Source organism: Hydractinia symbiolongicarpus, chromosome 3 (assembly GCF_029227915.1).
Source record: "Hydractinia symbiolongicarpus strain clone_291-10 chromosome 3, HSymV2.1, whole genome shotgun sequence".
In the NCBI taxonomy this organism is placed as follows: Eukaryota; Metazoa; Cnidaria; class Hydrozoa; order Anthoathecata; family Hydractiniidae; genus Hydractinia; species Hydractinia symbiolongicarpus.
Genome location: NC_079877.1, coordinates 18160569 through 18185428, shown reverse-complemented (window position 1 = coordinate 18185428; position 24860 = coordinate 18160569). Strand labels below are relative to the sequence as shown.

The 24860-nt window shown below is 34.9% G+C and overlaps 3 protein-coding genes across 4 annotated transcripts; 1 reads left to right on the top strand and 2 right to left on the bottom strand.

The window, feature by feature from the left end:
• The first annotated feature begins 87 nt into the window (after positions 1-87).
• LOC130636078 (centrosomal protein of 63 kDa-like) lies at positions 88-15075 on the top strand. 2 transcript variants are annotated; one of them, XM_057445674.1, is made up of 11 exons: positions 88-269; positions 796-835; positions 905-1045; positions 1191-1286; positions 3223-3282; positions 3367-3480; positions 13906-14007; positions 14112-14189; positions 14279-14360; positions 14441-14496; positions 14870-15075. In XM_057445674.1, the coding sequence occupies exons 1-11, from the start codon at positions 226-228 to the stop codon at positions 15008-15010; spliced, it is 954 nt and encodes a 317-aa protein (XP_057301657.1). In that variant the 5' UTR covers positions 88-225; the 3' UTR covers positions 15011-15075. The 2 variants fall into 2 exon arrangements, with proteins under 2 accessions (XP_057301657.1, XP_057301656.1); XM_057445673.1 differs by having other exon boundaries at positions 14438-14496.
• A 975-nt stretch (positions 15076-16050) lies between these two features.
• LOC130636905 (uncharacterized) lies at positions 16051-18617 on the bottom strand. Its single transcript, XM_057446756.1, has 6 exons — positions 18517-18617; positions 18385-18457; positions 18268-18324; positions 17533-17942; positions 16438-17457; positions 16051-16351 (listed from the first exon to the last, which is right to left on the bottom strand). The coding sequence occupies exons 1-6, from the start codon at positions 18615-18617 to the stop codon at positions 16051-16053; spliced, it is 1962 nt and encodes a 653-aa protein (XP_057302739.1).
• Positions 18618-19482: 865 nt separating this feature from the next.
• On the bottom strand, positions 19483-20770 carry LOC130635443 (uncharacterized). Its single transcript, XM_057444775.1, has one exon. The coding sequence runs from the start codon at positions 20727-20729 to the stop codon at positions 20370-20372; it is 360 nt and encodes a 119-aa protein (XP_057300758.1). The 5' UTR covers positions 20730-20770; the 3' UTR covers positions 19483-20369.
• Positions 20771-24860: the final 4090 nt, after the last annotated feature.

Here is a 24860-nt window from a genome sequence, read left to right as displayed (position 1 = left end):
TAGTGACTAAATCAATGTTTCATGCTGGGGAGTGGGGTTGTGTTAAAGTTGTAATATCACCGGCTACACTTTAATTATTTTTGTACAGGATCTGGAATCCTTTAAGTGCTAGTCATCTTATTTTTAAAAATCTTTTAATCTCGTTAACAAATGGTGGTTTAGTATCTATACATCAGATTTTTTGTAGGTTTTAGAACAGATATAAGAGTTAGTATAATAAATAATATGGAAAGATTCAGTGATCTCCTGCAACATAACAGAAACAATAGGTATGTCAAACTACTTTGACACCTGTATTTTTATCGTCAATCAGTACTTCAATACTTGACATTGTTAGCATATAAACAACAACAAAAAGAAAGATAATTATTATCTGTACTATGTAATCACTCTGTACTATGTAATCACTCTGTTCTATGTAATCACTCTGTACTTTGTAATCACTCTGTTCTATGTAATCACTCTGTATTTTGTAATCACTCTGTTCTATGTAATCATTCTGTACCATGTAATCAATCTGTACTTTGTAATCACTCTGCTCTACGAGTAAATTGTAGGTAACAGTTTTGGTTGATCTTCAAACCAACCAAATTCAAGTGTCAGCCATACCAATGTAACTGCATTATTTACCACTTATGTTCTCAATTCTTATCATAACCTATCAAAATTCTCAAAGTTTTTTTCTATTTTAAGAGAGAGAGGGAGAGAGAGAGAGAGAGAGAAAAAAAGAGGAAGAGAGGAATAGAAAGAGGGGGTATATTACCTTGCTGTATACTGTAACTTGTTCTATTACAGTCACACTTCTCATCACTCCTGTGAACCTGAATTAATAGAGGTAAGGATTTTTTTATATAATTCTTTATTTATTGATATATTGTAATGGTATATTGGAGTATTTATTTAGTTGATGCGTCAAATTGATGCTATGATATATGACAAACAAGTAGAATGGGAAAAACGTATGCAAGACCTGAAGCACGAAGTGAACCAAAAAAATAATGTGCATGAGATTCTTCAAAAGTCCTTACAAGAAAAAGAAGACGAAGTATGTATTACTTCTTAGAAGCTGTTTTAATCATTGTTTAGCTGTTGTTTTGTGTAAGTCGATATACCAAACCAATTTCTCACTTTGTTATTCTCACCACGTCTTTTTAAAAGGTATTTTACTTAAAAAATGATTCTGCTTTTAGATTCGGGTTTTGCATGAAAATATAGTGACGGCACAAAAGAATACAACTCATATAGTAAATAATTACAATAACAAAATGAAGCAACTTAAAAGTGAGGTATATATATTTTGTGTGTGCAAAAGCCACGAAAAGCTGTATTAAATCAGAATTAAAGGAAGGCATTGTGTTCGAAGAAGGTCTTAAAAGTAATTAAACCAGTAATTAAGGTAAAATTCAATCAAATCACATCAAAATGTGTTTCTATTATCGTTTATATTAAAAAGAAAATAAAAAAAAAAATGATAATAAAAAAAATAATCAGGGTATCGGGTCTCCTCGGGTATCTGTATCAGGGTATTGGGTCTGGGGTCTCCTCGGGTATCTGTATCAGGATATTGGGTCTCGGGTCTCGGGTATTAGTGTCAGGGTATCGGGTCTTAGGTATTGGGTATCGGGTATCACATATGGTATCGGGTCTCACTTTTCATATATGCCCTTTCCCTAGCTATTGCTGACCTCCTATATTAGACCTAGGTATAAGAAATCCACCCATTTCATTGTATTAACAACCACTCCAGCTATCAATTTGGAAAAAAATTACCACCCCACTCTTAATAATCCCAAAATAGTTCTTGACAGTCAATTACTTACCTACTACTCTATTAACTCAGGTGTGCCTCAAGGTTCTCTTTTTTGGCCCTACTCTCTTTCTTATTTTCGTTAATGACCTTTGTGAATTTCTAAGTAAACTTGTTGTATACGCTGATAACAATACTCGTCCCCATTAAATGATTTGTTTGACAGAGTCGATATGGCTGCAGAGTTAGAGGATGTTCTTCGTACAATAGTTGAATGGGGACAAAAATAGTTAGGACTGACACCTTCGCTTTTGTTTTCTCATGGAACCCTTGACTTTCATCCAACTCTCATGCTTTGATGGTTCAGGTTCCTAATTGTCATAAGAGTTTTTAATTGTCAAGCCTCGCACTTCTTTTCTGTGGAATTCTCTACCACATAATTGTTTTCCCTTTTAAAACAATCTCCAGGCTTTTAAGTATAATGTCAATTGTCATATTTTTTTGTCTTTGTAACTCCATATAGCTTGCTGCCTGGTAGTGGCTTCGGCCTTGCAGGAAGCAACCTATTTTATATAAAAAAGTAAGCACTTGACTTAGAGTATGACATTATTTACCTGTACTAAGTTTTCAAGCTGGAAGCTGGAATAATATTTTTCATGAGAAAGATGCTTTCGTAAAAATTTTTACCCGTTGTTAGGTTATTTTTGTAATCCGGCTTTTCTGGTGTGTAATGTATGTGTTAATTTGCTTCTACCATTACATATTTCAAAATTGCATCATTTAAGCGAGTTGCTTATTTTATACACACTTAACATACACATTTGACATACACACTTGACATATACACTTAACATACACACTTAACATATGTACTTGACATATACGCTTGACATATTTTGCTTGACATACACACTTGACATATACGCTTGGCATACACACTTGACATACACACATGGGATACATACTTGACTTGTCAAGTGCGTATGCCAAATACGCACTTGACTTGTCAAGTGCGTATGCCAAATACGCACTTGACATATACGCTTGACATATTCACTTGCCATACACTTGACCTACACACTTGACAAGCACACTTGACATATACACTTGACCGGTACCTGGAGTGCAGTACCCGGATAATAATCCATAAAATAACTGTTTATTTCGGGCAATACCTCTGTCACGTATTGTTTGATGTCATTCAATATTCTCTGGTATTGCCCTCGTAAACAGTTATTATAAGATTAGTACTTTTCTGCTAAATCACCCACAAAATCATCAAAAATTTGAAATTAGCCCATCCATAGAAATTAAATCCTTGAGAAAATGTCCAATTATCCAGGATTTGGGTATTTTTAATTCCATTGAAGTGAATATTATTTAAAAAGAATGAATTTTGGGAAGGCAAATCTAGTTTTTTTGCAAAATGGTGTAATAAATTAAATAATTTAAAAAAAATGATTATTTTTTTTTAGTTAAATGGTTTAAAAAGAAATTATCAAAAACTGCTAAAGAAATTGAGCAGGAAAAGCCAAGTAAGGACATTATAAAGTATTTTAAAGTTAATATTTTATAGTCTATTTATTTTTTTCACAAGTATGCATTGCATTTCTTTTTAGGACAGTGACATGCTGCACATTGACTGTAGAAAAGAAATTTCAAAATATGAAGACAAAATCATGCGCATGAATTTGCAAACGACAACAATTGTCAATAAAAGCGAATTAATGCAGGTGTGAGAATTTCTTTTTGAAAATTTGAAATTCGTGAAAATTTCAGTACAATTTTTTTTTGTAAAAAACAATTTTGTAGGAACAATAAGGTGGTAATGTTTAAAAAATTAAATGAGAATAAAATAAGAACAATTGTACATATTTCCTTTTTTTCTTGTTTTCCATATTTTTTGGAAACACGGAGAAATATATTTTAAAGCAATAGTTTTAAATAATAGCCCGTTCCCATAAAGCAGGGTGGCCAGCACCTGGAAAATCCTAGAAAAAATTCCTGGAAAATGGAAGGGTGTCCTTGAAGACCTGGAAAAACACTCTTTATGGTCAAAAATCCTTGAAAAACAAGGTTTTTTGATAACTGTCCTGGAATTTTTCACTAGTAGAATATACAATACTTATAATATGTCAAATCATTTTGTCTGTAACAATATTTTCAAATGTTCTTACTTTTTGCAAGCTGCCAAGAACTTAAAAATCTCATTACTCGATTCGATAGAATCATTGAAAGAAGGATTGATAAGTGAAACCATATTGGCTAAAAAAAAAACAAAAATATGGCGTGCGTCAAAAAGGCAGCTTCCTTTGTATACAGCATGAAAGCAAAAGAAAAGGAGCTGGAAGTAGTGTGTAAACAAATAGAAACGCTTGAAGAAGAGCACAAAAAGCTATAATATATAATATGATTTATATAGACAACACTTGAGTTGTGTTATGTTCATTATTTTGTTTTGTTTGAGCACCTAAATGACAAAAATTTGACTTTGATTATGATGACGTTTACTGTGCTAAAAAAGTAAATGGTAACTTCTTTGTTAGAGAATTTTTATCGTTGCTCCTAAAAACATAACATTCAACATTGGTTCATATTTTTGTTTGTCCCATCAATTTTTTTTCATTTGTTCGATTTAGTTTCGACAGTTATATTTTACGTAGAAATGTGTTATCATTATCAGTTCTAATGTAAAAATGTTTTTTGAGAGCAAAAATGACCTGGAAAAATTTGATTTTGTCCTGGAAAAATGCCTAAATATGTTCCAAATTCCTGGAAAACTCCTGGAATTTCATTTGAAAATCTTGTTGGCCACCCTGTAATGAGATGAGTTTGCAATGCATTCCTGTCTTTGTATTAAAGGAAATATCGTCTGATGAGATGTAACATGTAACAGATCACGCACATTACTATGGAGATAAAAATATTTATATGCAAAGTCGATCCTTTGTGCCGTAATAAAGCATTGTAAAGAATATATCTCCACAATTTAGTACTGACCCGTTGACTGATAAAGCTAATGTAGTATTAGGAAGGAGGAAAACATTTAGCTAGCTATGGAAAACAACGAAAATATTGCATATTTTTTAAACGATTCAGACATGGAAATTGATCCTAGCTTTTTTCAACGCTATAGCAAGGTACCAAGACCTGTTTTTCGAGAAATCACAAGCGAGGGGGTAAATGAAGATCAGGAATCTTCCCTACACAAAGAAGGTAAAAAATTGGTCAAAAGGTTTGACAAGTTTACCAGCCATCTCCCATCCAGAAAGTTTTTGTGAAAGATAATGTTGTAGGTGGAGAAAGAAACATGCTTCTTATGAAATGTTGTGTAGCTGCTTCTATGAAACAAAACATTTATACAGTTTATGCACCTTTAAGGCAAGATACTGGAGACATTTTGTATGCCAAATGTACATGCAAAGCGGGAGCAGAAGGGTGTTGCAAACATGTAGCTGCAGCTTTGTATCAATTAATTGACTACAGAGAATTAGCAGGGAAATGTGTACCTTGTGATAAGACTTGTACGGATATTTTGCAGCAATGTCATATTCCTGGTGAGAAAGCTAATGATGAAGCAATACTATTTTCTACTTTAACTTTTGAGAAAGCGGATGCTGAAAAAGACAGGAACAGTTCAAGAAAGAGAGCACTTGTCTCTGGAAAGCGCAATTTTTGTGCCACGCCACTATTCGCACATGAAACCTGAACTGAGAAAAAATAAGAAAACTCAGCAAGGACTTGGATGATCTCGGACAAGCATTACAATTATCTGCCACTCTTTAGGGAATAATATTAAACCTTTTGACTATTATATGACTTCAGTAAACCAACCAAATGAAGCTGTAGTAAGTGTTGCTGATATCGAGGAAAGAGAATGCATAAAAAAATTTTTTCAGAAAATGGATAATTTTGTGGATACTAGTTTACTTTCAGATTCACAAGAAATTTGTACAACTAATAATTTAACCAGTTCTCCAATGGAATAACGTTCAATTGAAATGGATATTACTACCCAAAATGAAAGCAAATTATGGTTTGAGCACCGACGTAAACGATTACCAGCCTCAAATTTTGGTATTGTTATGAATCGTAGAACTGGTACTCCATCTGGTTCGTTTTTAAATCGTTTTTTAAGACAGTGAAACTTTATTTTGAAAGCCTGTGAGTGGGTGAAAGGCGAACGAAAGTATTGCTATAAAAAAATATGAAAACAGTTATTTAAAAATTACAAGGTGTGGTTTAATTATTAATTCAAGATGGCCTTGGTTGGGCTGTAGTCCAGATGGTATAATTTCTGAACAAAAAGGAATAGAAGTAAAATGTCCTTTTTCCAAACGTTTATTAACTATTGAGGAATGTTGCACTGACAAAAGTTTTTTATGCATATGGTAAATGGTAAACCAGAACTTAAACTGAAGCATCAGTATTTTTACCAATGTCAAGGCGTTATGGGCATTTGTGACCTTACTGAACTAGACTTTATTGTTTATACCGGAAAAAATTTATATGTGTAAACCATTCAGTTCGACGAGAAGCTATGGAAAGAAAAAATGCTACCTAAATTAAGAGAGAGAGAGATAGAGATGTGCATATTTTACATGGCTAGCCTCACAAATATCGAGGGATATACCCTGTCTATTATTTCCAGGAGGGGCCATGGCGTAGATGCAGAGTCCTAGAGTATTTAATGCTCATTTTGAGCTACGCAGACCCAATTAGAGCCCGCTCTCTACCAGACAACTCCCGGCAACATCCAACGGCCCACACAGTGTGCCATCTTCCCAATTTCCCTCACATGGCTTGGGTTAACCCGGGGCTATGGTAACATTCACTCGCCCATGTTGAATCGCCGTTAAGAGGAATCGAACCCCGGTCTCCCGCACAGAGTACGAGAGCTATAACCACTAATCTACGGCGCCACAAACAACATTTTATTTCGATTTTCTGGCTCCTAAGATTTTTTCTGAATGAAGACATTTTTGTTTTTTACATGTGGTATATGTATTATTATATACAACTAAATATTATGTACAACTAACTTTTATATTATATGTTTGCACGGATGTTTAGTTTACTAAGTAGCAACATATTACCCATATTTTGTTTAATTCTGGTGCCATTGACAATTGAAAAATTGACTAAAGTATTCGATAGTTCTTTATTCGTTCGATCGTCCGTTCCACACGTATTCGTAGTGAAGCTATACGTCTCGTTTCCAGCTCTTCAGTCAAAGACAACTGTGATTTCCCCTTCATAAATAGTGGTATATTAAGTGATACATTTTCTGGGAGGTCATCGTTAATATTAAAGCCTCGGTCTACCATAAGGGTATCACCTGGTTCTAGTAGTTTTACAATCCCACAATGCTGTGTTATTTTTTGATCACTTAATCTTCCTGAATATAAGTCGTAATTTGTCTACTAGGTGCTATCCCAGCTAATCCTTTAGCAGTTATGTGATGCTTGTAAATAGAAAAGGTGGCAGACATACTTTGATAAGATGTTGGCATCTCAGTAAATATTTCTGTACAGTCAATTATGCATCGTGTTGTAGGATACAAGTCCTTAAAACATTTAGGCATAGTATCTATTACGGTTTGTTTAGAGGCCCATATTGGCAGAGCGCTTAATTTTGTGTGTAAAAAATCAATCCATGTTATCAGAATATGGCAAATATTACTTGGCGACATTAAAACTCACTCCCAAGTCTTCCACAGGAAAAGCACATCGCAAGCATACCAAAATCATAAAAAAACTCTTCTTCCAGTGTTAATTTTCTTGAGCGACCTTTTTTGATTTAATTTGATTCTGTTTTATTCTCAACAGTGATAGAGCCCCAAAAATTTAGTCAGCTAGCAGCAGGTTGTAAATATTCAACAGCAACACAAAATAGTTCATATGATTCAAGTCCTGTATAAAATTTAAAATGTGCTTTATTGTGCTTATAACGATCTAAGGTAAACTTTGTTTTGTTTAAAGTGTTTGATAATTCGGTTATCTGACTTTGTAGTTCGTTTTCTTTTTTTTGAACTTGTTGACTCCAAATGTAACACTTTGCTTTTAAGCTCCTGAATCTCTTACATGAGTAGTTCCTCAGTAGTAAGCTCTGGCACTTTTTTATTTTCTTGTGGTTCAGGCAGCTTTCTTTTAATTCCAAGACTGTTATTAGAAGTCCTAGGTTTGTATACTTTTAGTTTTAATGTCTTTGGAACAATTGTTAGGATATTATTCATATAAGTTTTTACCACCCTCCAAGTGTTCAGAGCATACTCCGTGTCCATCTGTTGGTACAAAATTTTGTCGACTAATCTTGCCTAGTCCTATTTTTCGTAACTCAGGAGTTTTTGGAATTACATAAAACGACAAGTCCTTGTGTTTCTTTAAGTTGTTGTATCATAATGGAACACAACAAGTGAAGCCACCAACAGTACTCTTAACCCTGGATTTTTCTTGTTTTTGGGGCGTTTTGGGGTACAGATGTGTTAGAATGTTGTAAAAAGTTTTGATAAAAACTGTTTTCAGGTTCATTAAGAGGAGATGTTTCTTTGTTTTCCATTTTTTCGCCTGTAGGGCTAGCCATGTTTATTTTGTTTTTACTACAACTACCATAATGCATTGCGACTTCGCCTGATAATGGGAACGGGCTTGCGATTTGTTGTTGCGATTTGGAAAAACTCAAGATCGTTATGTTATAGTGTCACGAATTATTAACCACTGAGACACGTCTTCGGCAGAAGGGTATGGCTTTTTATTTGTAGCAAAATTGTGTGACGAATAAAAACAACAACTTTGTTTAAAACTCAAAGTTTTATGCGTTCTATGAACACAATCTTCAGCCAACCGACTAAAAATTTACAAAGTTAACGTTTAATATTCAATATCATGTTGTCACGGATAAACAATGACTTCTTTTGTCGTCGAAATTGGCCAACAAGAATTTGTTTTGGTGTTTGCACTTCGATGTTAAGCCGGTTTTCCACTAGGCGGATTATTCCGTGCGGAGCGTTCAGCGCAGAGGATATTTTCCGTCTCGCAGAACGCATTTTATTTTTTCACTAAGCACGGCGCCATTATGCAAACAACACCATGAAGTTCAGTCGCCGATTAGTTCTTCTTAAAAAAGTTAAACTATTGAAATTGTTGGCATTAAAAAATGAAATAAATAATAGGAAATATAAAAAAAGATTCTGGATACGCCAAATTTACCAAGAACGAAAGCAGAAGGGGGAGTTTCATTTACTGATACAGGATTTGAAGCTATATGATCATCAACTGTTTTTCCAATACTTTAATACGTATGTCTCCTTCTGATTTGGAAACGTTACTGTCTTGGGTAGCTCCCCTTGTTGTAAAGAAAGAAACAAGAATGCGAGAATCGATCAAACCAAGTAAAAGATTATGTGCTACTATGAGATACTTAGTTACTGGAGATGCACAAGTGACAATTGCCTCAAACTTTCGAATGAGCTCAACTGTTGTAGGAAGGATTATCCCTGAAACATGTAGGACCATATGGGATGCTCTGTCTGATAAAAACTATCTTAAACCTCCAAACTCCCCAGAAGAATGGCAACATGTAGCTCAGGAATTTTACAAAAAATGGAACTTTCCAAATTGCTTAGGGGCAATCGATGGAAAGCATGTTGTGATGCAGGCCCCAGCAAGATCAGGTTCAGCATTTTTTAATTAAAAAAAGCAACACAGTATTGTGCTTATGGCAGTGTGCAGTGCACTTTATAAATTTCTAATGGTAGATGTTGGAGATACAGGAAGACAAAGTGATGGTAGTGTGTATGGGAACAGCAATCTTGGCTATAGCATTAAGAATAATCTACTTAATATTTCAAAAGCATCAAAACTACCAAAGTCGAATCGTGTGTTGCCTTTTACTTTCATAGGTGATGAGGCTTTTGGGCTGAAACCTCACATGATGAAACCGTACCCACTTCAAAACTTGGCAAAAGAAAAGCGAGTATTCAACTATAGGCTCTCAAGAGCGCGGCGAGTAGTAGAAAATGTATTTGGAATTGCTGCAAGCCGCTTTCGAATTCTTCGCCGACCCATCATAAGTAAAGTCGACAAAGTTGTATTAATAACTAAAGCAGTGGTGGCATTACACAACTACTTAATGCAAATCCAATGCAAATGATACTTATAATTACTGCCCAGAAAACTATGTTGATAGAGGAAGCCAAAACAATATTATTCCAGGTGAATGGAGAAAAGACTCTGAAAGTATAAGTGGTATTCAGGACTTAACAAATTGTAGTTCAAACAATTATTCAAAACAGGCAGCCTTAATTCGGGATGAATTTAAATGCTATTTTAACAATAAAGGAGCAGTAGAATGGCAGTGGGATATTGTCAATAGTACAGGACAAAATAAAAACTGAATAATTTATGTCAAAATGTATAGAAAATGTACATCCATACAAATACTGTAAAAAATGATATGTTATATAAAAAATGTTAAAGAGAAAATTAGTTTTATTCACATGCCTCATCAAACTCAATTTCAAACAACAGCTGCGAAATCTTAATTTTTGCCATTTTGTTCTTTTTGGCAGATAATTTTCTTAAAGTGGGCACCAGGCTACGGCAAAAAAGACTATCTTCACATTCTTCTTTATCATCAGCTTTTAATTCTTTCTCTATTGCATCCAATTCAAAATTCTATTTCCTTCTGCATTCTCACTACGTTTTTTTTTCTCCCGCTTTGCCGTGACAGTAGCGCTGCCACTGTCCGTAATTTTGTTAAAAATCATAGGAGATTGTGGCGGTGTGAACAAATCTACATCAGGGGGTCGATCAACGCTTTCCTCTGAACACGTTTGTTCTGTATTTTCTTTACTCTGTATCCATACATTGCTTTCAGTTGCGAAGTTCATAGGTGCTCTTTCATAAAGAAAGGACATCTGTTCAAAATGTTACATTTTGGTAACGACGAAGCAGCTGCACCTGGTTTTATCATCCTTGTTCTTCTGTCGAGACATTTTTTCAGGTTGTCTTTTTAATATTTTAGTTGTTTTTGAAGGAATTCACCTACAAATAATAAGTCATATATATATACACAGTACATATTTAATATCAGATTCCAAAAATTATCTGATTTTACTTTCTTTCTGAAAATAAAAACAACAGCAAATATATATGTAGCTATGAGATATTAGGGGTTTACTTACAATCTTTTTGAAATATTATTGCCAATTCTTGCCATGCATTATTTTTGATGTTTCTGTCTTTGTAATCAGTAGAATAAATGTTCCATAGACATGGAAATTTCCGAACCTACAAATGTTTTAGAAATAGTTATTTGACTATAGCAAACAAAAAAACAGAAACCAAGTTTAGCTTTAGAAAAATAAACTAGCTAGCTAGCTAAGCTCTACTTACTTCCTCTATAAACAATTCTTTGTCAAATTCTGTAACTTGACTCTCTACTGGCGTGTTTGACATCAAAATCTGACTAGATTCTGCGAAAGACATCTTATTTCCCTTTTTCTTGTCACAATGGTTCACAATGATCACTGCTTCACTATTTCCTTTCAGCTTTCAGCTATTTTAATTTTTATGTAAAACACACGAAATCAAGCATTTTGATTGGCTCGCGGAATTTACAGTGGCGGAAAAGTCGAGTCCGGTTCAACTTTTAATTCCGCGCGTATTTTCATAAAAACAACAATGCCCGCTCCGCTCCACACGGAATAATCCGCCTAGTGGAAAACTGGCTTTAGCTCGTTTTTGGCTTTAAACATTAAAATTTCGTATTTTTCGTTGATGCAGAGGTTACAGTTTTTTGAATTGGGCTTATACGGGGAACATTTTTTGATTATTAAAGTTCAAACACGTATAGTCTTACCAAGGAAGACTACAGTAAATTATTACAAATTCCATTACATCAGCCTACAAAAAACAAACAGCAATATTTACAAACAGGTTACAAACAAAGGCTAAATTATTTTAAAATGCGCCACTGTTATCGACAGATTACAAATAAATTTTAAAAATAACTGTTTTATCACTTTAAAAGATCACAAAGAGAATTTTGAAAAAACACACCTATAGGGTTAATTAATCCGGCAAAAAACGAACTTGGACCTATGAGCAAAGAAATCCTTGAAACTATTAACAAGAAATTGGTAAAAGCTTTACAGTTAAATCAATGGAAAAGTACCGAGAACGTTATAGAATGGTTTAACAAAATTGAAAATAAAAACAAACATAAATTCTCAATGTTTGATGTCAAGGATTTTTATCCTTCCATTAACATTCGCCAAGAAAATTGCCAAAATCTCTAAAAAGGATAAAGAAATCATAAAATATTTTAAAAAATTAAAAATCTTTACTGTTTAACGGTAATGACAGATGGATAAAATCGCACAGTGGTTTATTTGACGTTACAATTGGCGCATATGATGGTGCTGAAACGTACATACTAATGTAGCAAGGAAATACAAAAAAAGCGATATTGTTATTGTTTTTTTGAGCAGAAAAGTGGAAAAAAAGACAACCAAAAAACATTTAAAGACTGTATTATCAATAATTTAGAGTAACATGAAAATAGTAAATTATTTGGACTGTACTTTCAACTTAAACAACGGAACCTATAAATGTTACCGTAAACCTAATGACGAAACCAATTACATTTAATTATTAAACAAGTTCCAATAGCCTGGAATGAAAAAACATTAACAGAAAAAAAACAGAAAAATAAATATAATTTGGTTTAATCCTCCCTACAGCGTAAATGTTAAAACAAGAATCGCAGAGCAATTGTTATATTAGGTTTTTAAACTTGTTAGATAATAAGTGAAAAAATTATTTTTTTATTTATAATCAGTTTTTATCTTCCTGAATTTAGCTGTTTTTAAAGGCACCGATAAATCATTTTCAACAGATTATAAATTTTGACAAGATTTGTTCGCAAAAAACAAAGCAAAAGTCTAAATAAAACGTAAGATAGGTTTGCGACTGATTGCTTTATCCGGCTCAGAGAAATTGGAAGAAATACAATGTAAAGTGACTAGACGAAAGGAGTAATGGAAGCGACAAATATAACAGTTGACAAGGTTTATTGTTTAAGCTAAATAGTGTATAAACATATTATCTTATCACAAAACCTGATTTTTCCACAGGTTGACGACTAGTTAAAAATATTCAGCTTCTAAATTTTCGTGATTTTTGTTTTTCTTTCCACCTTTTTATAAAACCTTATAGTTATAGCTTTTGTAGTTTTATAGTTTTGAAACCTGTACAAATTTATGCTTTAAGTTATGACTTTTAACTTCTTTTCGATTTTGAACTGGGTACCTTTTTTAAATACTATTTTTAGAAAACATTTTTTTGGTTTCATTTGATCATGCAGAGTTTCGAGTAAACCTAGAAAATCCGTGACTTTTTCATACTTTCTTAAATTTCATGTCAGGTAGTTAGAAAAACCTAGTTAACAGAAAAGTTATTTGATTTTTTTTTCACACATTCGTAGAAATTTGTGATTTGGTATGGGCTGCGTTCTCTCATAGTGGTAACGAAAAGTTAAAAGGGGCGCGAATAGTATCAAAATCAAAGCCACCACAAATAGCGCGCTATATTGATCGTGTAGCTTTATATAGTATACCAAAATAATAAAACTGGTAGATATATATTCTATTCGAATTTCGAGAAATCTCGCATGAAATAAGGTGTCCATTGTCTTGAAATGATTGTTTTGATTTACTGTATGATGACAATGTTATGATGTTCGAAATTGCGTTGTGTGCTCTCCAGCCATATCTCAGTTATCGAAAAATATTCACAACTTTTAATATGATTCAATTTACCATCATCTCTTTCTCTAAGTTTGTGCCTTAATATTTTATACCAAATTTTATCATTGTATATTTTATATTTTAATAAATACATTTTAATTATTTATCATCATAGTGTTGTGTGAGTGTTTGAACCGCTTCAGTTCTTGTTATTTTTACATAAGACATTAGAAATTCGATTGACAATATATTATGGTAAAACTTGGACATCCATGTGTATGTGTACAAATTAAAACAATGTTGTCATAGATACAAGATATATAAACATAATCAATACAATATTTAAGTATAAAGTATGTATACAATACGAATGTGTGATCAAACCGGATGGTTTTCTTATTACTTTTAGCAACAACTGCTGAATTATCAGATGCAATTAAATAAAAAAACAAAACTACTGGAAAAAATGGACAGCAAAAAGGCAAATGAAATAAATAATATTGAAAGGAAAGTATGTGATTTTTGAATATCTTTTATTAAGCTTTACTTATAACAATCTGCAATCACTGAATTCTTATATGTTCATTATATAATATTTTACATTTCATGATCCAGATTTTTGACGCACAAATGGAAGCATTGCGGCTGGAAAATGATCATTTGCGAAGCCTCCTTTACCATAAACAAAAATATGTAAGTAGCTCTTAACACAAAATTATCTTTCAACAAAATGCTGTTACGGGATGGCTGAATTTAACCAACTCGTAATTTTAATCTTTAAGGTTTACAACAGCGTGTACGATATAGGTCCTGACGATAACGATATTGATAGTGATAAAGTTTCACACACTTGTAACCTGTCGGGTTAGTAGTTGTATTAACCAATTCTGTTTTTTTTTAATCAAAAATTACAATGAAAACTGATCATTTTTTTTTCACAGAAGCAGACAATTTGATTCAAAACGACAACTTTGAAAATATGGCACCGTCTTCCCACAATGTAAGAAAAATTTTCATTCTTGAAGTTTTTTTGTGTGCACGTTTCTTTTATCATTCTTCCTTTTTGTGAACCTTCTACTTATGCCAGCACGTTCTCCAGCGTGAAAGAAAATCATTATAAAATATAATGAAACTGTCAGTCGAAACTGATCATGTATTTCCGATATAAATGTGACAACTGGCAAGAATTTACGTTTTTTTTTATAAGCAATTGATTTTTTTGCACTTTTTCTCAAACATTGTTTACCTACTAGGGGGAAAAAAGTCCCCCTCCTCCCCTCCAAGAATTTTTTAGTCATTGTTTACCTGTGTAAGATTATTATGCAAATTGTTTAGTACTTATTTCATTTAACTATTATCTATCACTTATTTAGATGAAGAAGTATCCTTATTACATGTCTAATTTTTTGCACAACGAAATGGAGTACGAAGAAAAACTGGACGCGCAAATCAACTCAGCTATTAATGAATTTGATCAGCATGTAACGAAACTGTTTTTAAAGGTTAAAACATAGGCTACGCTCAGTTTATTGCGTTTTGTTTTGCGGTGTTGCCGAGTGAAATATAAAATTAATTATTATTCGCATTTTTATTTTCTTACTGGATGTTGTGTTGTATTATCATAAAAGTTCAGTGTCTTTGAAATCAACGACAAATACTCTTTTGTGCTTAATTGTAGGGGGGGGGTCAAGTTGCACTTTTTCGAATTTTTCACCCCTAAAATCATTTTATAATGACCCCCCATTTTATTGAAATTTGAGAATGAGACCCACCTCATTTTATTATCACCCCCCCCCCCCATAATAAGTTTTTTGGATATCACAAAGCAGCATCTTTTCTTATAAACAAAACACAACTCTCTTTGGAACAAATCTCAAGAACAAATACTATTTACAGGTTTAAAAAAACAAATATCAACAAAAGGTCAGCACAGTTTAATCTTTATACATGTCAAAAGCATTGTTATCTTTATTTTTAGTTGTTTCACTACTGTTAGTTTATTTAAAGTTAGTCGTTTTATCCCCCTCCCTCCCCCATTTTACAGAAAATTTCGTAATACCCCCATCATCATTATATTATGACCCCCCCCCCACTTTAAGAAATTTTCCCCGGAGTACCCACCACCCCCCCCCCCCCCCTGCTTATTCGACCCTCCCCTACAATTAAGCACAAAAGAGTAACAGACAAGAAACCTAAGCGACGATGAAATTACGTGAAATCATTCGTTAACAAAAATTCACTAAATTAAACAAGCACAGTACACCTTTGTGGGGTGAAACATAACTTATGAAAAGCCTTTTCTCATTGTTGCGTAGACCATTAGTTCTAGCAAGGTATTCTGTAAGGTTTTGCACAACACAGGCTTTCCTGTTAGTGGGATATGCAAGAAATTCCAATGGTTTCTGGTGATTTGTCGGTCTACTTTGTTTAAGTAAACTGTGAATAAAGAAAACACATTTTTCATTTTTCTGATGCAAACTATCTAAAGATAAAACACTGAGTGTGATCGTTGACCACTAAGAACACACATCAAGACAGCTAAAAGTTGCGTTAATCATTGTAAAGATAACTCTTCTGGTGATGGCAAAGAGTCAAGGTACCTCAACTCGACATCCACATCAAAAGTGATTGTATATCGAGGAAGAGTTATTCGTTCCTTGAAAATGCCACGCAATAAACGTTTGATTATAGTTTGTTTGCTAAACGTTATCCCATGGTCAGGTTTGAGTATAGATGATAGAGCAAATCTGGCTGTATTCAAAGCAGAGTATTCTAACTTGGTGGAGTAAAATAACTGAGCTAAAAAATCTGCACCTGCAACTGTAGGAGCTGAGGTTGGATCAAGGTTTTTGGTGCTGCAATATTCAAGTCATTTCTTGATATAAGGTGCATATTGCTTCCTTGTTCCAGAAGTCCATGATTTAATAAGAAAAGACTTTACCTTGTTAGAAACATCAAATTGAACAATGAGGTTCGAATAAACACTGCAAGAAGCTCCAGGTTCTTGTGTAGTGGATGAAGTAACGACGGTTGATTTGGAAGAAATAGCTGCTCCCTAGAAGGTAAAATTACATAAGGATTTGTAACAGCAACCTGGAGAAGTAATGGATACCATATTTGATTTGGCCAATTTGGTACAACAATCAAGCCTTCAATTTTGTCCTGAATTGCTTTTTGAACGCACCTACACAGACGAAAGGCGGAAAGCAATAAGACTTTTTGACCATGCCAATTAAAAGTGAAAGCATTTACAAGTGTAGCACAAGGGTGTGGTCTATATGAAACAAATGTAGCCAATTGAGTATTGATTCTACTGGTAAATAAATCAATATCAGGGAAAAATTGAAAGTGTGAAACAAAGTCCAGAAAGATCTTTTCACTCAATTTCCATTCTGTTTTAATTTCATGCTTCCTAGATTCTACATCAGCTTCTACATTAGGAAGCCCTGGAATGTGTGAGATATTAAGCCAATTGTCATATCTAATGGCCCAATCCCAAATGTGCTTGACAACAATGTCACAAGGGATAGAACGACAACTACCCATGTTGGTTATGCAATGTACAGCTGTTGTATTATCACACAATACTTTGATGTGGGTGTTGAAAACTGAGTCACATAATGACCTCAGTCCAGAAAGAATAGCTTTCAGCTCTAATACATTTATATGCTGCTCAGACTCAACTTCTGAGAATAAGCCACCAGTTTGTGAGTTAGAACATACTGCACCCAACCCAAGCTTAGAAGCATCAGTGGAAATAGTCATTGTGGGGTTACCAAATGACATAGGATTGTATGATGAGGTAATATTGTCACACCAGCACTGTATATCTCCTATTGCATTAGCAGACAAAGTAGTGTATGAATCAAAATTGCCGTAGTTTTTTCTTAATGAGTCTATCTTCAGACGTTCGAAATCTCTATAACGAAGTTTTCCAAATAACACAGCATGAAAACTATAGCTGAAGATACCAAGAAGCTGGGCAATTTGCCTTAGACTAACTTTGTTAGTAGCAGACAAGTTTTGACAATATTACTTGGTGCTTTTCTTTTTTGAGTCAGTTAAATACACTCTCGTATTGACTGAATCGATGATTGAACCAAGGTATTCTAAGGTTTGAGTGGGGAGAAAATGTGATTTATCGGGATGTACAGAAAATCCAAATTCTCCTAATAAAGATACAATTCTCTTTATGTTTACAAAGCAGCCATTGTCACATGTGTGCATGGTGATAAGGTCATCAATATAACCTGAAACCAAGCACTGGGGTGATCTTAAGACAGCAAGAGGTGGTTTAGGAAGCCTCGTAAATTTTCGTGGTCCAGAACACAAACCATTAGGGAGACAAGTGAACTGGTATAACACACCATCATAATAAAACTTTAAGAATTTTTGATATTCGTCATCTATATGAACAGAGTAATAAGCATCTTTGATCAATTTTTGCTATAAAGCAGTTTTTTGTAACTAATTTCAAAACTGAAGAAATTGTGTCTATTTTAAAATGTATATATGGCATATAACTATTAAGCTTTTTTAAATTCAAAATGAGTCTGAATGAACCACCAGGCTTTGGAGTGAGAAAAATAGGAGATAAACTCTCCAGCTACATGAAAACTTTGTATGCTTACTCCTTTTTTAAGAAACCTGGTGATCTCTGATTTGATAAATTTGTTTTCATCAGCAGAGAAAGAACAGTTCATGCTTTCAACATTACCAGGTTCTGGTGGTTCCTCAAATTCTATTTTAGACCAGAAACGGTTGAAAACACCTCATGGTCTGATGTCAATTCTTTCCATTCAGGCAAACATCTAGAAATATCACCAGCCTGAAAATTTTTAACATTTTCAGCCAGCTTAGTTTTAAGGTTTAATATATAGGTACTTACATTGAGGGCTGCAGTTATTTCCTGCTTCTGTTGAAGGGCTTTCGATGACTTTGTTGTGGTTTCTTCCCCTTCTCTAAAAAATTCCGGTTATCTTTCCTGGATGTTATCGTTGAGCTAGGGATTTTACTAAACCTCCCAACATAAGGATATGATTGATATTTCCTGCTATTGTTGTAGCTATAAGTACTGGATGAGGACAAGGCAAGCTTTGAGGCTTCCTGGGCTTCTCTCATACCCTTTTGTAAATAATCCCCAAGCAGAAATTCGTTGCATGGTCTACTCGGGTTACATAGATCCCTGTATTAGAGAGCTTAAGAAAAGATGACGGCATTATCTAGGACGGCGTTCCCAATTAAATTCCACACGTCGAAGTCCACGTTCACGTATTATTTTTTTTGAGTTAAGATTTTTCATGAAAACGTAAACAAATATGGCTGCTCTAAGAGAAGTAAGAGAAATGCTTTTGTTATCTTTATGCGAAGGACTCATTGATGAAATAGAATTTCAATTATTGTATGATTTAAATGTATCTACAAATCCTGACTTTCCATATTGGAACTACGAACCATTTTTTTTAAGTTCAATGAGTGATGCAGAGTGTCTGGCCGAATCAGGTTTTTCAAAAACGATATACTTAGATTAGCTTAACTGTTGAATATTCCAATTGATGTTGTGTGCTACAATGGAACAAAAGTAAGCAATATCGAAGCACTATGCATATTTTTGAAGAGATTAGCCTATCCTTGCAGATATGGAGACATGATACCACGTTTTGGTCGCTCAGTTCCTGAATTAAGCTTGATCAGTAATTATATTTTAGACTGGATTTATAATAATTTTGCTCACAAACTTCGTGATTTCAATCAAAATTGGTTAGCTCCCAATAGACTAGCTGAATATGCTGATGCAATTTATCAAAGCTGCTACTCATAATGGTCACAATCTTTGTATATATGGCGATCCGGCATATCCTATCAGACCTCAACTATTGGGTCCATTTAAAGGGGCTAATGTAACTAACGATCAAAAGGAATTTAACAAATCTATGAGTAAAGTTCGAATTTCAGTGGAGTGGTTTTTTGGAGACATAATAAACTACTTTGCTATTGTTAACTTCTAGAATAATTTGAAGCTAGGTCTTTGTTGTTGCTGTTGGCAAGATGTATGTAGTTTGTGGTTTATCACATAATTTTCGTGCATGTCTGTATAAAAATAACACTTCATTGTTTTTTAATGTAGATCCTCCTAGCCTTGAAGAATATTTTTCTTAGAAACAAGCTTGAATTTTTCCCTTCTCTGATCTAGTATAAGTGATAAATTACAACTAAAAATAAATTATTATACAGAAGAATGCAATTCGTTGGAAAAAATACTGTTGTCTTGGGGGACAAAAGGAGAAAAGTAACAAGTAACAGTTTAAAACAAAACAATAATATATACTACTCAAAAAAATTATTTTTCAACAGCCAGTGTTGACATACTTAGAAACAAAATACATTTTAAAAACAAAATAAATCTCTCTTTTTTAATAAATCTTTTCAGCAGCCAGTGCCAAAATACAACATAATTAAACTAAAAACCAAAATAAACATCTCTTTCTCTTTATAAAAGTTGATAGTTTTCACTTAAATTTTTTTTCTAAAAGGGAATACAAAGCTTGTTTTTATGCAGACTGGGCTTGCATAAATCCAGCTGTAATTTGCTGCAATTGTTGCATAAAATTGTTCATCATTGCCATCATGTTATTTTGGTTTTGATTTACACTTTCTTGTAACTTTTTCTGATTTTCTAGCTCCTTTTTCTTTAACTGCAATTCTCTTTCCCGGATGGCTTCTTCGTTTGCCATTCTTTCTCTCAGAAAAGAAACTATTTCACTACCTGAAGTTCTTTGTCTCTTTTTACAAGGTAAATCTTCCGGTTTTCTCGAGGGTGTTTCGGCAAATGTTTCCAAAGCCTGTAGGCGTATATCCTCCCCTAATCTTTTCTCATCCTGTTCTTTTTTTTATTACCATACTCAAAGGATCTTTCATCCGAGATATTATTTCTTCTAACAATGTATCTAGCTCAGATATTTCAGGACTTATTCCTGTGGCTTTCAGTTCAGCATTATTCTTTTTTTTATATCGGGTTTCTAGCAACTTGAAAGGTTCTCTTACAGCTCTCATGTTAGTACTGAATCCAGGTATAAGGTTAATGTTATCACTAATTTTAGTCCATGCTTGTCCTCTTTCTCTTGTTTTTTCCTTGAATTTGTATGGCTCTACTACCAGCATCTCCCTACATAGCAACACATCCTTCTCACCATTCCATACCATTGGACTACTTAATATATAAAAAGCTTCCATTAAGCTACTGTATAAAGAAAGACAAATTTTCAAAAATATACCTAGCTAGCTTTTATTTGCTGCTTGCAGTATATATCCCCCGATATTTGTGAGGCTAGCCATGTAAAATATGCATATCCATCCATCCATCCATCCATCCATCCATCCATCTATTTATATTGTATTGGTTATTCATTCTCGTTGCTATATTTATCATTATTTTCCTACCCAATAATGCACAAAAGAATAAACTTACGATTTCTTGGAGCACGATTCAGCAGCCATTTTGGAGTTTCAGCATGGACGGCAACTAATGGATGGTGATTATGAGGGACTTCCCCTGAAGGGTAAACTATTTCGGAATGCCGTCTTAGAATACCGCCGTCGTTATTTCTTAAGCTCGCTATTGAGGGTTCAGAGTGGTGCGAACATTTTGTTTTTTTATTATTTGGGTCTGTATTGACTGAACCGAGTAATGTTATTGCATCAAGACAATTCATGACAATATCCTTCGAATTCAAGGGCTTTTTCCCCTCATCAGACTGTAAAACTTTTTCAAACACCTTTATAATGGCTGATGTTGCACTCAACAGTTTCGGAAGAACAAGTCAGAGGATATTTGGGGGGGGGGGGGGGGCGGCCGATCTCATATGGATTCTTGCCAGGGTGCCGGAACCGGACGGGGAAAATAATTCCGAATTTTTTAAACAAGAACGGGTATTCGCAATATTACATTTCTTTTCTCTTTATTTCCTGCTTGTTTGCAATTTTCCTGCAACTATTCGTGCTTACTTTTTGGCCATCTTTAATTCCACCATGAAGGTTTTCACGATTTCAATAAAAATGTGTGTAGTCGCAAATTTGTTTAATCAAAGTATTACCACATTGATAGTATCTAACATAAAACACTAATATATTCCTATTTATTAGAACAAAGTTTACAAATAGGCTTCAACAAAGGAAGCCGGAATGTACCTTCTTTCTTTGGAGATGTTAAGAAAATCCGCCCCCCTCAACAACTTTCCACAGGCTTGTCCAAATTGAATCAAATTTAGCACACTTATAGTAGTAGTTCTAGGGAGGGTTTATAACCACACTTTCCCAATTCTTACGGTCAAACTCTCATAAAAAATATCATACACAAAACGTTTGTGACGTCACAACTTTTCATCACGCGCCATGGCACAAAATACCGCTGACCATCAGCAAATATCCCTATCATTCAACACATGCGCAGTAGCATCAGTGCTTAGTCATACTTAACAAGGTAAGTTCCCTAACATACAACAAATGAGCCCCCAACGCATGCGCAAGTTGAGTAGAGGGAAATTCCCAACTTGCTCGGCAAAAAAAATTGAGCAAATACCAGAGCACCATTTTTCAAAAAACTGTGTATATAATAAAGATGAGCTGGTTTAAGAATGCAATCAACAAACTATATAGCACCTTGTCGGCACCAGTGGCAGCAACTCGCGACGCTCTTGCCGATCGACTACAGAGTGCGCGGGATACCGTTGCCTTCTACTACAATAGAGCAAAGGAACAAATTTTGGGAGTGATAATGCTTCACGATGAGGTCGAACAGGAAGCACGGGAAGACTACCACGACACAGAGGATATTGAATATCAAGGTTCTGAGGGCGATATCCAAATGTTGGAAGATGGAAATAGGATCAAAACATGGCGGTTCAATAAGGATTTGAACCAACCTCTGAAGGACGCGATTATGCAAAAAATTACGCCACATATAGTCATGCGCGTTAAGGTTGTGTACAGCTTTAGCTGTGTTATTTACAAGGGTGGAGGTGGTGTGTCTGATTACCACAAAACTGGTCAAACAGTTTGTGGAAGAGCTGGAAAGAGGCAAGCCCTCATTGTAAAGGAGGTTGAGAGAATGTACCCGAAGCCTGACAACTTCGAGATGCTCTCCAAAAAGAACAGCGAGTTGTGGGATGAGTGGGTAAGCCAAGTAAGTGTAACAGGGTTTAACAGTGGAAAGTATGATATTAACCTGATCAAGCGGTATTTTGTCGAAGAACTTGCACAAGGGGGTAGTAAGATCAAGGTGGCGAAGAAAGATAATGACTACATGTTCCTAACCACCTCAAAGTTTAAATTTTTGGACAACAAGAATTTCCTTGCTCCTGGCCTTAGCTATGACGGTTGGTGTAAGTCGTTGGAATGTAGGCTCCAAAAGCTTGTGTTTCCATACGAGTGGTTGACGAGCCAGTATTGTCAATGCGATAAACGAACAGGAGCGTGCCCAGCTAGTTGCGAAAGGGCGTGAAGAAGGAAGGAACGATGTTTGTACAATATGCCAGCGGTATTTAGATTCTCCACCTGTTTACAAACCTTAAATTTGTATATTTTATAGGCCTTGTAGGGCCTATAAAATATGTGTTTTTTTTAATCCTCACTTAGCAGCCATTCAACTTTAAAGTCCTTGTACCGACATTCCACAACATATACCTGAGGGTAGTGGTTTTTACCTTGCACATACACCGATGATAGTGCCAGGATGGCACCGACTTGGCAGGGTTCATCATAGGGTACTAGCATACCGTGGAATTTAGTTGTGATTGCGTCCTTGTAGTACTTAAGCTTGCCATTGATATAACGGTCCTTTTTCACAGGCTCCATCGTCAAGTTCTGAGAGATTAACTCTTCAATTTTAGCCCAGATTTGTTGATACTTTTGAACCCAGTCAGGATACTCTTCAAAATCAAGGCCCATCGTTGGTACGGCGCTAGCGTTGCATCGGCTGACCCCATGCGCGGACCAGATCTTAGGTGTTTTTACCCTAAGGGATACCACAAGGTCTCGTGTATGATACCCTACGATGTACCGTTGATCCTTACCTCCATTGGCAGGAATAGGATCTGACACTGTCAGATAGTTCAGTTTATATCGTTGATGTCAGTAAAGGTAGCAGCAAATGAGTATAAAATTTAGGGTTGAAAATTTCTTTTTCAAGTTTTAGCATCCTCCTTTATTGAATTTCAAACGACTTCAGAGGATTGCTTCTCGTTGTACACACACAACTACCCTCGTTATACGTAATATATTCCTGATAACAGTACCAACACAGCATTTTACCCTTTACCACAAACCTACGTCCGCAGGTACATCTATCATTCTCATCCAACATACTTTCGCAGTCCCTACATTGTTCCATTTATTTACAGTTATAAACATCACCCTCTAGGTCTTGAATCCTTTGCTCATTGTCCTTCTCCTTCTCTGATTCTTATACTAATGCTAAGGCCATAAGTGGGAGGGAGAGACCAACGCCAGCTAGGAAGATCATGACTACTGCAGTTCCAAATATATCGAATTTTGATATATTAATAGTATTTTTTTATCTTACAACCTTGTTGTAAGATAACCTTGGTTTTAAACCAACCCCCAAAATCCCTTTTGCGTCAAGTCACCCCAAATCTTCTGAGGCGTCTCCAGTCTGGAGCAGGCCTTCCTTTGTAGCGCCGTTTCAACAACCACAGCGACATTTCGTACACACTATCATACACCTTTTGCTCTTCCACGTAAGCCAAGCAGCACGCATCTCCACAAAAGTAGCCCTCGTACACGTACTCACCACAGACGTCCATATAGGCAGCAAGATTTTTTTTTGGCATGAAAAAAGCCTGATTTCGTTGTATGTTTTGTACTCACCTGTGGAGGGTTGTATCTCATGGGGCACCTGAGGCCTATTTTATCGCACAGTTCTACAGAGCACCAGTAACAGAGTACCATTTTTATATATACATTCCAGAGGATTTCACCTACATATCGGACACATGTTGTTGCACATGTCTTGCGTCTTGAACTTGCTTATCACAAGCCTTAGCATACAAGCATGATATTCAACGGATTCGCTGTACATGTCTTGTGTCTTGAATTGTTTCGGAATAAATCAAATCATCTCATGGTTCTTATTGAAGGCTTTGCTGCACATCTTGATGAAACAAGGTTGTGTTGTAAGTTTCAAGTTCTAAGGATAATCCTAACAAGAGTTTTATATTTTCCCCATTATAAGGGTTTCATACAGATTTTTAGGGGTAGTTTCGAGTAATAGCCAATAGCAAAGGCTCTGAGAGGCATGGGACGTAAAAATTTGGCATGCAGATGTCTAATAGATAATTATCGAAACTC

Bases quoted from the DNA above. Each gene is read 5' to 3' on its own strand.
- LOC130636078 (XM_057445673.1), top strand. From the start codon at position 226: ATGGAAAGATTCAGTGATCTCCTGCAACATAACAGAAACAATAG. The intron at 3,283-3,366 runs GTAAGGACATTA...ATTTCTTTTTAG, and splicing joins AATTGAGCAGGAAAAGCCAA to GACAGTGACATGCTGCACAT. The intron at 14,190-14,278 runs GTAAGTAGCTCT...TTAATCTTTAAG, and splicing joins TTTACCATAAACAAAAATAT to GTTTACAACAGCGTGTACGA.
- LOC130636905 (XM_057446756.1), bottom strand. From the start codon at position 18,617: ATGAGAGAAGCCCAGGAAGCCTCAAAGCTTGCCTTGTCCTCATCCAGT. The intron at 17,943-18,267 runs GTGTTTTCAACC...ACTGCTTTATAG, and splicing joins AATTGACATCAGACCATGAG to CAAAAATTGATCAAAGATGC. The intron at 16,352-16,437 runs GTAAAGTCTTTT...TGAATATTGCAG, and splicing joins AATTTGATGTTTCTAACAAG to CACCAAAAACCTTGATCCAA.
- LOC130635443 (XM_057444775.1), bottom strand. From the start codon at position 20,729: ATGGAAGCTTTTTATATATTAAGTAGTCCAATGGTATGGAATGGTGAG.